This window comes from Magnolia sinica, chromosome 6, assembly GCF_029962835.1.
Source record: "Magnolia sinica isolate HGM2019 chromosome 6, MsV1, whole genome shotgun sequence".
In the NCBI taxonomy this organism is placed as follows: domain Eukaryota; kingdom Viridiplantae; phylum Streptophyta; class Magnoliopsida; order Magnoliales; family Magnoliaceae; genus Magnolia; species Magnolia sinica.
In genome coordinates this window covers 25,262,977-25,275,493 of record NC_080578.1, presented here as the reverse complement: position 1 = coordinate 25,275,493, position 12,517 = coordinate 25,262,977, and the positions used below count along the sequence as shown (strand labels likewise).

Genomic DNA, 12,517 nt, shown 5'->3' with positions numbered 1-12,517 from the left:
TGCAAAACTAACACAGGAGTCTAACGAAACAATCACGTGGGATATAAGGCCATCAGAGTCCCGATGGCATCCAATATCTGCACGAGAAAAGACAAACATGAAACCACCATACCTTCAAACGCCACCCAAACAGCCCCCCTTCTCAGGACCAAATCTAGGTGCTGCTACCGTAAAGCCCCATAACACGAGAGCGGATTAGGTGTGACCCCGGCCTCACCCAAGTCGGTACGGCCCTTACCGTGGGGCCCACCTTTATGTATGTATTATGTATCCATTCCGTCCATCCGTTTTTTCAGATCATTCTAGGGTATTATGCCAAAAATAAAGCAGATCCAATTATCAGGTGGACCATACCATAAGAAACAGTAGTGATTGACCATTAATGACTAGAAGAGTTTCAATCAAGCTTATATTCGTTTTTTACCTTCATGTATGCTTATGCGACCTTATCAACAGATTGGATGGTAAATAAACACTACGGAAACACTAATTTACGCCCTAAGAAGTTTTTAATGGTAGAACGGTCAATCACCACTGTTTCTTATGGTATGATCCACCTGATAATCGTATCTGCTTCATTTTTGGCTTAATACCCTAAAATGATCTGGAAAAACGGATGGACGGTGTGGATGCATAACACATACATCAAGGTGGGCCCCACCGTAAGGAACGCACTGTGTTGGGTGAGGCTGGGGTGTCTCACCCAATCCGCTCTCCAATAGCACGCCTCTGGTTCCATTCTACACTAAGATGTGCGTTTCTCACGGTTCCTCAAGCAATGGATGGTCACCGACCGTACATGTGTCATATATGGATTGCAACCGTAGATCAGAGTAATTAGCTCTATTTCACTAGCGTAGTATCTAGCAGAAGGCTGGAGCTGGACCAAGGCCGTCCATTTTCGACTTTTTGAAATTCTTAAAAATTATATAGACCCTTTATATTATCGATGGTTGCCATACACATGAGTTGGGTCGTGTCGGGATTGGGTTCATCGAGCTCGAGCCGGTTACAATTGAATAGATCGGACCTGGTTGGTATTAACTTAAGTGGGTAAGGTTAGGCTACACGGCCATGGGTCACGGTCGCTCACGGCCCGTTTTGGAAACCAGTTGGGCTTGGGCTGACAGTTTCCCACCCGTAACCACTACCGTTTAAAAGTAGCGATGGACTAGCACAGTAACCTACTGGCATTTGAAACTGCGACATGTACGGACCTTTGTACACGTCAGCAACAAAACCGCGTGCTGGCGACGGCCGAATCAGAAGCTGCGGGGAAAACAGCATCTCCTCAAGCCGCTTGTTTTCTCGTCCGATTCTTTTAAAAAAGAAAAAGACTCTTCCATTAGTCGCAGAAAACAATCGTAAGAGATTCAAGAAAGAGTTTTTGAGACGGAGAGAGGAGAAGAAGAAGAAGAAGAGACGAACAAACATGTGCCGTTCGATCGAAAATCATGGCATCTCCCACAAGGAGAATGAACGGTTGAAGATACGAGCGTTTTACCTTCGTCTTTCAGCCTCGAATGCCGAAACTGCCCTTCCTGATACCCTAAGCCTCGTCTATCTCCCACGCATGACTGGCAGCCTCCTCGAGATTAACGACGCGAAGATCCGGCCCGACTCGGCCGCGCTCGTCGCGCTCCACCGAGTCAGGTCGGCGGAGAAGCGAGTCGAGAGCGGGGGGCTTGTGGAAGCGGTTTTCACCAGCACGGACCGGGTTCGAGCGAGCGAAGGGGTTCGGTTCGAGGTGTACTTGAAGGAGGAGAAGGTATTGAAGGGGATTTTTCGGAAAGACGAGGACGAGATGTGGAAGGTGGAGTGCCGGTGCGTCGCGACGGAGGGGGGTCTAGGGGTTTCGGAGGCGGAGGTGTGCGTGGCTGGGGAGAGGTGTGGGATGATGAAGGAGAGGGTGGAGATGGTGGTGAGGAAGAAGAGAAGGGGGTTTGAGGGGTTGGAGGAGATACCGGAGGAGACGGAGACTGAATCGGACGGTTGCGATTGCGAGGAGATGGAGGTGGGTTCCTCGGACGGTGGGGATTATGAAGAGGATGAGAGGGAGGAAGATGAGACGGTGGAGATGGAGATGGAGGGGGTGAGATGGGCGGTGGATTTGGGGATATGGGTGATGTGTTTGGGGGTAGGAATTTTGGTGTCCAGAGCTTCGACCAAGGGTTTGATGAGGAGAAGAGGGAGAAAGCTGATTTGAATATACGGGTTTTGGGTATTCAGAGAGAGAGAGAGAGAGAGAGAGATTATTTTGTAAATGAGATTTCAGTCATCGGATTTTTGGGCGATTCCTTTTCCTTTTGATTTTAATTCGTTTAATTTTGATTTTTTTTTTTTTCTCCTCTTGTTTGTGCTTTTCTTTTTATTTATTTATTTTTGTATTTTTATCATGCATGGTCTTAGATGTGCATGGACTTGTAGCACAAGGGGTCGTTTGGCACCATTGATTTGAGGGGATTTTAAATTCGCAGGTATGTTTGGCACATAAAGTTACTGGGTTGAAACCGAAGATAAAAGCTTGGATTACATTTAAAATTCTTTCAAGAGTTACATTCTTAACATAGGTGTCATTAGTCTATTAATATATTGGACATATCCCAAAATAATTAGATTATCTATTTCATCACTATAATTACTTTAATGCAATGATATTCATCATCCAAATGTAAATCGACAAGTAAAAATCGTTGGTTAGTTACTCAGATGTGATCTTGTGCCTGTGGCCCCTATGAGACTCGAAATTTAATCCTTTTCATTAATTATATATATTAAAGTTACTTAGGGCTGGTTTGATTTTCACAATTCAGTGAAAATGTCTCCTTTTACCTGTAATACGATACAAGGGTATTCTTGCTTCAAAAAACGGATCAAAATGATTGGCATAAATTTTTGAGCTCCATCGTCATGTATACTGCATATCCGTGTCATCCATCCATTTTGCCGAAAAATGAGACAAACCTCACATTCAAGTGGCTCACACCAAAGTAAACAGTGGCCTCGAGAAGTTTTTAACTATGAATGTTCGATTCCATTTTTACTGTGGTGTGGTCCACTTGAACTTTGAATCTACCTAATTTATGGCTCATGCCCTAAATTCAGCTGGCATGACGGATGGACGGTGTGGCTAATCCACATACATTTAGCTTGACTTTTTCCACATACATTTAGCTTGACTTTAAAAAATCAAACATACCCTTAGTAATTAAATTCAAACCCCTGGAGATAAGCTATACAAAGCTACTTCTGGATTAGAGAGATTTTGAACCCGGGTGCCAAACACGGCAAGATGATTCACATTTTGGAACCTTTTTTACAAAAAGGTTTTCAAGAAGTTGCCTAACTAATTGATGTAATTATCATTTCACTACCTTCTCCACAACCTGTGAGTAAATGTGTTACTGGTGATTGGAAATAGTGTACATGGCAATGCTCGCCTTCTAAACTATTTCCATTAGTGTGCCGTGTGAATCATTGGGTATTATTTTTTACGCTAATGGCCTAAATTGGTGTAAAATCTAATGATTGGAGTGGATTGCATATAATTATAAATGGTGGATGTCTTTATGCCAACTATCTCCTTTAGCATGGCCCACTAGAATCACAAGTCAGACTTGGTTTTTGGCAAGGCTTACCATGATGTGTATGTGAAATCCACTTCAACTATTAGATGCATAATACAAATTTAGGCTTAGAGCCAAATGATTGGACTAACTTGTGATTCAGGTGGGCCATACCAAAGAAAATAGTTGAGAGAAAGATGTGTACCCTTCATCTTCACAGGGTCCATAATGATGACGATATGAAATCTACTTTAACCATTAGATGCCAAAAAATTTAAGCTTGGAGCCTAAAATCAGGCCCATGCATGATTTAGGTGGGTCATACTAATGAAAATAATTTAGAAAGCGATTGATCTCTGCACACTATTTTCAATCATGTGGTCCACTTGATACATAGATAGGGTTGAGTTTGGCCTAACATGAGATGATGCACCAAGTGATCGGAATGAATTTTACATAAACATCACAATGACATCGACCCAAGCAGCCAACTCATTTACTTGCACACCCACCAACCGGCCGTTAAAGATATGTAAAGTAAGTGGAATGATAATAATATAAATTAATGAGGTTCTATCTTTCTTTAGTAAACTCTCGAAATAATTAAGACACTGATAAATTGATTTTAAACATTGGCAATTGGTAGTTTAGGGTATGACACTGCGGCCCCAATACCTTTTAAAGAAAATGCAATGAAACATCACAAAATGAAATGAAACACATTGTTTGAAAACCAGGAAGCCTCCATAGTCATTCACTAACTTGGTCAACCAATGACTTGGAATTTAGACTAAGTCGACAAGGTGATTACTTTGATGGGTCTCTTAAATTTTGAGTAGGTCCAACCAATCTTTAGTTGTTTATAGTTTTTTTTAAAAAAAATAAATAAATAATAATGGTACGACCTACTCTTTGAATTGGATTGGTTAAGGAAAAGTCAAGCTTAGACCACCAGCACAATAGAACAGGCCCCAAGTGCATGATATCAGTTTAGCTCTTTTTAGAATCGAAGATTAGCTCCCTTTGAGCATGAACATGTATTATCTCTTTCTGGACTCGAAGATTAACTCCTTTTAGACATGAACACGTATTGCTTAATTCAAGGCCAGATTCTAAAACTAATTGTTTCACTTTCATGTAAGGGAACTCCAATCTATGTATAAGCTCTCCGACTTAAATAGAAGGAAAAGATGATGAATATTTTGATAAAAAGGAGAATGAAAAATGAACTTGGTAAATGAATTGAACTAAAGAAAGACATTTAGCATTTGGTACTGTGAAAACCACCCACAGCTTGTCTTAATTCCGGGAGGATGGTATTAGAGCATTATGCAACTTTGAGTGGAAAAATCTGCATGATATTCATATCATAAGCTAACTAGGACATGGATAATTACTTGTGTGGTAGGCTAATTGTATTTGCTTTCGAAGGTCTTGGACGATTATCTTTTAATGAACTTTCATTTTGTAGATGAAAAACTAAATGAATATAATTGGAAGAAAGTTAAATTAAAACTAATAAAATAACAACCAAGGGCTGTATGGGTATCACTCCCGAAAAAAAGAAAAAAAAATGATTTTTTTAGCAAAATTCATCAGAGAATTGGATTTTACCAAATAGTGCCTCCAGTAATTAATATTCCAAGACAATTACTTTTAAAGAAAAAAAATTATATTACCGTCCTTTTTCTTATTTTAAAAGAAGAGAATTTTATTAAGCCGAAGGCCAAAAAAAAAAAAAGAACGAAGAGCAAAACAATGGGAGAAGAAAAAATGACCTAACCAAAAGCAGAAAAACTTAACCAACTATAAAAACTAGAGAGAAGAAAAACAAAATTACTCATACAACAACATAGCTAGCTACAAAGCTAAAGGTTAAGAATGTAAAAAAATTGGTTTAAAATTAAATAAAAATTTGAAATTTTCATTTTTCCTCCAAAGCGGTTTTGAAAAATCAAAGAAAAAAAAAAGTGTGTTTTCTTTAGTCCCACATCAGATAGAGTTGGAGAAAAGTTGTAGTTTATAAGTGACTGAGTGGGTAGTATCCATACTTGGAAAAATGGAGGATGAGATGCTCAGTACCCACACGAACTCATGCTTGGGCGTAGGCAATGTTGTTGTAGTGGCACTTGATGACACACTTTATACTTTGAAATTGTCTGGTTTATAGACTGCTGGAAAAGATCGAATCAATGGATCCAAAATCGTCGACCGTTTTAAGAACAACTAGTAGTCTTAATAGCCAAAACGGTTCAAAAATGGACGGACTTTGATGATCCAATGGTCAAATCGCTAATTTAACTATGTGAAATGTTAAGAAATTAGTGCCAATGGTCAGAAATGTTTCACAAATGTTCTGAACCATTGATAGCCACCTAGCAATGGTCCACACCTCAGATGTTATATAAATTGGACCATCCATATCTAAAATAATCCAAGTCCAACAGATTCAATCAGCATCCGATCTGATCTCTCCAAATACTTTTCCTTTTAAGAAATTGTTGAGTAGCTCGAACATTGTTTGAGTCACTGAGTTCAACCACTCATCAAATTTACTAGATGACCAATTGTATTAACCGAGTTCTTGAGTAGATCCCTTCATGATTGTTGTACACGGGATCTTAGAGAGAAGGCTTGTTTTATTCTAGAAGCAATTCGCCTATAACTCATCACCAGTCGAGAATGGGACGAATCAAGCTTTAAGGACAACATATTTATACGTGATTTAGTCTGGTGTTAATTTAAATATTTTTATTTTTAGTTTTTCAATTTACTTTTTCTAACATTCTTAACGATTGATTATGGATACTGAAAGTGTTGTATCAGTCAAATTGATGAACCGAGATTTGATTAGATCAGACCGATTCGACGATACAAACTTCACTAGGTGGAAGATAAGTTGAAGTTTTTTTCTCACTGTTTTGAAGATATTCTACATTCTGGACCCTAATCTTCAGCATTTACCAGAAGTAACTGATAATGACACTCCAGAATAGATCGCTACCACAATTAAATGACAATACGACGAACTGTTGTATCGCGATCATATTCTCAATACTCTTTCCGACCGACTATACGATCTGTACACTGGAACAACTTCAGCAAAAGAAATCCGTAATGTACTGAAATACAAGTACATGGCCGAAGAAGAAGGAATACAAAATTTTCTAATCATCAGGTACTTCGATTTCATGATGGAAGATAATAAGCCTTTACTAACCCAAATTCATGAATTACAATTGATCACTAAAAAAAATGCACTAAAAATCAACTTACCTGAATCTTTTCAAGTTGGAGCTATTATAATCAAACTGCTTCCGAGATGGAAAGACTAAAGGAAGAAGCTACTGCATAAATTAGAAGATTTCATCCTAAAATAAATTCAAAAACATATTTGTATTGAGCAAAAATCTCTTAACCAAGATAAGAGGGATGACGCTAATGGTGCATCCTCGTCCACGGTGAATGCAATAAAAAACTATCCCATAATAATAACTCTAAGAAGAATAATTCCCTAAAACCTAACAAAGATCAAAGAAAATTCAAGAAAACTTAAAATAAGAAAAACAATAAACCTAAGAGTCCTTGCTACGTCTGTTGCAAGATCGGACATTTTAACTGAGTCTGTAGGGACCGCAAAAAGCTTAAGAAAGAGGCTAACGCAGTAGACAATGAAATCGTAGTAATGGTCATGGAAGTGAATATAGTTCAAGAGAAAGTCTCTGATTTGTGGTATGATACAGGTGTCACAGTCCATGTATGCAACGACAGATCTGCCTTTAAAACCTGTAAAGATGTGACCAACGGTCAAGAGCTTCAAATGGAAAATGAAAGTCGATTAAAGGTCGTCGGCAAATGAACTATGGAACTAATATTTACATTTTAAAAAAAAGGTAATCCTGACCAGTGTGTTACGAGTCCCATACATAAGGAGTAATTTAGTCTCAGGGAATCTTTTGAGCAAACCCGGGATAAGAGTTATATATGAATCCGATAAATTATTCTTGTCTAAGAATGAGAACTTTGTGGGAAAGGGATATGCTTGTAATGAGATAATTAAGTTTCCACTAATGAAAAGAATTCTTCTGCTTATATGGTTGAGTCTATAACCTTATGGCATGGTAGGTTAACACATATTAGCCATAGTACCATAAGACATATACTTAAGAATGGTTTAATCTCATACAACCATTCCCTGATGTTGAGAGAATGTTTCAAATGTTAGACCTAGTGCATACTGAAATGTGTGAGCTAAATGGCATACTTACCCGAGAAGTCAAAAGGTACTTTATAACATTTATAGATGATTGTTCAAGATATGTGTATATGTGTGTGTACTTTCTAAAATTTAAAGATGAGTCATTTAATGTATTCAATATCTATAAATTCGAAGTAGAAAATCAATTAGTTAAAAAGATTAAAATTATCCGTGGTGATAGAAGATGAGGGTATTTTTCTAATGAATTTTCTAGCTATTATGGAGAGCACGACATAGTACACAAGTGCACAACAGCCTACACACTACAACAAAATGGTGTGGCCGATGAAGGAAAAAATAGAACTTTAGTTGAAATATTCAACTTAATACTAATGCAAGCAAAGTTATCATTAAGTCTATGGGGAGAAACACTATCAACAACGTGGCACGTTTTAACTAGAATCTCATCTAAAAAAATCAAGACATCTTCATATGAGATATGGAAAGAAAGAAAACCCAACATAAGATATCTTAAAGTGTGGGGGTGTCTCGCATATTGCAGAATTCCTGAGCCTAAAAGAACCATATTGGAATATAGATCTATTAAGTATGTCTTTGTAAGATATGCACAAAATAATAAGGCTTATAGTCTTTTGGACTTAGAATCCAATGTGATAATAGAATTTAGAGATATATAGTTCTTTGAGGACTCTCTATCCATTGAGAAAAATAATACCGAGATTTAATCTCATAATAAAACTATAAAGGGAACTCAACAAGAAATTGAAACTTCCAGTGAACTTTATAGGAGTCGAATGATTCCCTTGAACCGACACCGATAAACGACATGTTCCCTAACGAACAATTGTTTAAACTCTCCTAACTACCGTGGTTTGCTGACATTGCGAATTATATTGTCATAGGTTTCACGCCAACATATTAGATTGCACAAGATAAGAAAAAATTATTCTCTGAAGTATGTAAGTTCTTCTGAGATGATCATTATTTATTTAAATATTGTCCAGACCAAATTCTAAGAAGATGTGTACTAGACAATGAACATCAGAGTGTCATCTCTTTTTGTCACTCTTAGGCCTGTGGTGGTCACTTTTCTGCTAAAAAGACTATGGCCAAAATTCTACAGTGCGGCTATTATTGGCCCACTATGTTCAGCGATACTCATGAGTTTTGCAAAGCTTATGAGCGTTATCAGAAATTGGGAGGATTGTCCCATCGAAATATGATGATATTAAACTCAATTCTTATCATTGAAGCATTTGATTATTAGGGCATCGATTTCATAAGGTCATTCATACAATTCTTTGGAAATATTTATATTTTATTAGCAGTAGACTATGTCACTAAGTGGGTTGAAGCAATCCCGTGCCAGAATAATGATCATCGATCTGTCATTAAATTCTTAAAAGAAAACATCATTTTCCGGTTCGGAATGCCTCAAGCCACCATTAGTGATGGAGGTTCACACTTTTGTAATAGGTCATTTGAGAACTTAATGAAGACATATGACCTCTCTCATAAGCTGAGCACTCCATAGCACCCGCAGACAAGTGGACGAACTAAGATTTTTAATAAGAAAATTAAACAAATTATGAAAAAAATGATTAACCCTGACCCTAAAGATTGATCAATCCGATTGACCAATGCCTTATGGGCTTACCGTACAGCCTTAAAAACTCCCATTTTGGAACGTCTCCATTTAGACTCGTTTATGGAAAAGTTTGTCACTTGCCTCTAGAGTTGAAACATAAAGCCTATTGGGCTATGAAAAATCTGAATTTTAACTTGGACAACACAGGCTCGCTGCGTAAACTTCAATTAAATGAACTCGAGGAAATCCAGAACAACGCTTACAAAAACTCGAGAATTTATAAGGACAGGATAAAGGTGTTCCATGACCGGAATATCCTTCGGAAATCATTCACAACCGGTCAAAAAATCTTTTTTATACAATTCTCAGGTAAATCTTTTTCTGGGTAAGTTTCGATCTCGTTGGACCGGTCCTTTCACTATTACTAATATCTATCCTCATGAGATTGTCAAGATAAAGAATCTAACGAATGACAATATTTTCAAAGTAAATGGACATCGTTTAAAGCCATTTGTTGATAAATTCGATACAGAGAACATGTCCATACCTCTGATTGATCTTGTGTATCAGAATTAACCTCCTAGTCTGATGGAGGTGTAGTTAGGATTATTACTTTCAAAGAATTTAAGATTAGGATAGTTTGTTTTTCAATAAGTTTAGTCTTCTTGCTAACCCATCTACATGTTAAAAGTTTTGAAAAAGCTTCAATTCTCCTTCTTCAGGTACTATCTTTCCATCACTTCTCCTTTCTTATTGTTGTCTCATGTGCACTGTATGCTTATATCTTTTACATTGAGGACAATGTAAGTTTTAGGTTAGGGGTGTGGATTAGGTAAACTAATCAATATTTTCTTAGTCTTTAAGCAAATATTTTGAAAATTTTCAATTTTTCTAATTAAAAATCTGTTTGGAAAAATAAAAGTTGAGCATTTAAGAATGCTTTGAGTATGACGATAATATAGAAATTGAATTATGAATTGTTGGAGTTTAATCAAGTGAGTAGACTATCCCTTAAGTTCTTTCGTTTAATCGATTAAGAGGAAGTTTGAATATCATGTTGATTTAAGTCACAAAACACATTCAATCTATTTTCTGTGAATTATGCTAGAATTTTTTATTATTATATGAGAATCATCGATAGATGTTGAGAATTAAGTCTGAAGAATTTTTTCCACCTTAAAAAGATGAAAAGAACTAGTTAAAATCAATGAAATCGATAAAAAGGTCATGTATGATGAAAATATTGGAAAATAATGAAAAGACTGAAAAAAATGAATAAAAGTGACCATCGATATAAAATCAAAAATTGAAAAAAGAAGGAAAATAGGATAAGTTCGGAATTAATACCTGATTATTCAATCAATCTTGAGACAATGAGCATGGCTAATATTATGAAATGATAGTAGTTTTATAGAAAGTAATTTGAAATTTACTGAGCGCATTGAGAAACTTGATATATGAACTTATGCTCTTAAGTAATTAATAAAGAACCTTTTGGATTGATTGCTCATGTGATTCGGCTCTAGGTTTTCAAATTTTCACTCTCGTTTCTTTGAGTTATGCTCATTCATACTTGTTTGCACAAAAGATTATTTTCTGAAAAGTGATTTGAACATTGATAATTGAAGATTATGTCACGCATGTTTTGCTCAGGACTAGCAAAATGTTGGTTGGGGGGTGTGTTGAGTGTTAAATATTATATATTTTTCTCCATTTATATCTTAGCTTTATGAGCATGATAATGCTTAATGGGTATATCTTATACATGTTTATATTGCTTGGTGAATCTGAGAGTTTGGATTGAAAAGAATGTTAAAAGCATCGATTTGATGCTCATGAATCACCAAGGCAATGGATGGATCTTAGGAGACTAAGATTGAAGATTTGAAGACCCCAAAATCTAAAGAAACCAAGTGAAAAAGGAAGGAAGTCGAAAGCATAAAGTGCAGAAATTTACACTGTTTATATCATCGACTACCATTCGATGACATCGAATCCAGTATTCGATGACATCAAACACGGGTAGATGATATCGAAGAATTATATGAAAATCGAGTTTAGTTGCTGAACAAATTGGATATATTTATCGATGACATCGAAGCTCTGTTGATTGCTCAAAGACCTACTCGATGAGATCGAAGGCAGTTCGATGACATCGATAACTAGGTGAATTTTTGGAGTAACTCGCTGGAACACTCTGGACATATTTCTCGATTACTCGAAGGTAGTTCGATGACATCGAAGGTATGTTCGATGATAAGAAGAGTTACGTAGTGCGAAAAGACCCGACTTCCGGATTCAAGTTATGTTTGATGACATCGAAGGCATTACGCAGACTGCATAAATTTGAGGTGGTTTTCCGATTTTAAACGGACAAGGTTATAAATATGGGTTTCGTAAGAACTTCTAAACATGAATTAGGTTTTAGGAAATAAAGCAAAAGGGTGGAGCAGCCTCCCAAGAGTTTTTCTTCCCTTCTTTTCTATTTTTAATACTTTCTTTTATGGTTTTAGATCCAATTATGTCTATGGTTGGCTAATCCTTGATGCAGGACATGAAATTCAAATATGATGTGCAAGATTTTCAGGCTTAAGATCATGTTAGTTCAGAAACAATTACACAAATTCCATATCCCAAACAAAAGTTCAAACATTCAATTAAGGGGAATCTATGTGGGTCCAGACCTACGCATGTTAGGGCTGGATCAATAAAAATTATGGACCAAATGATACTCAAAGGAAAGTAAATTCATCCACACATGCACAACAATATGTCCCTCATCCAAGGGATTCACTGTAACGCCTTGAAAATTGGGGGGTCATGCATATACTCAACTCCCAAGTTCCCGCGTATTACTTATGCTAATTTTTACTAATTTACGTTTAATCAAGGTTAAATGCGCAGCATGGAATTTCTTGGAACATGAAACATAATCACAATTGGTCTACTGAAATGAAAGAGGTCAAGTATGTATATATATATATATATATATATATATATATATATATATATATATATATACATACAAGTCCAAAAAAATATAAATGGGTCGCAGAAGGCGTTACCCAATAAAATTATAAAAAGAATGTCGTGTCCAAAAGAATAGGGATGAGTCTACTACTCAGCGATCCAAAATCCCGTCTA

General features: G+C 36.6%; 1 protein-coding gene across 1 annotated transcript; it reads left to right on the top strand.

The window, feature by feature from the left end:
- The first annotated feature begins 1,280 nt into the window (after positions 1-1,280).
- On the top strand, positions 1,281-2,480 carry LOC131248575 (uncharacterized). Its single transcript, XM_058248916.1, has one exon. It carries the CDS (start codon positions 1,433-1,435, stop codon positions 2,204-2,206), a length of 774 nt encoding a protein of 257 aa, XP_058104899.1. The 5' UTR covers positions 1,281-1,432; the 3' UTR covers positions 2,207-2,480.
- The last annotated feature ends 10,037 nt before the right edge of the window (positions 2,481-12,517 follow it).

What these genes read in the sequence shown, in the direction of transcription:
- LOC131248575 (XM_058248916.1), top strand. Translation starts at nt 1,433, where the DNA reads ATGTGCCGTTCGATCGAAAATCATGGCATCTCCCACAAGGAGAATGAA.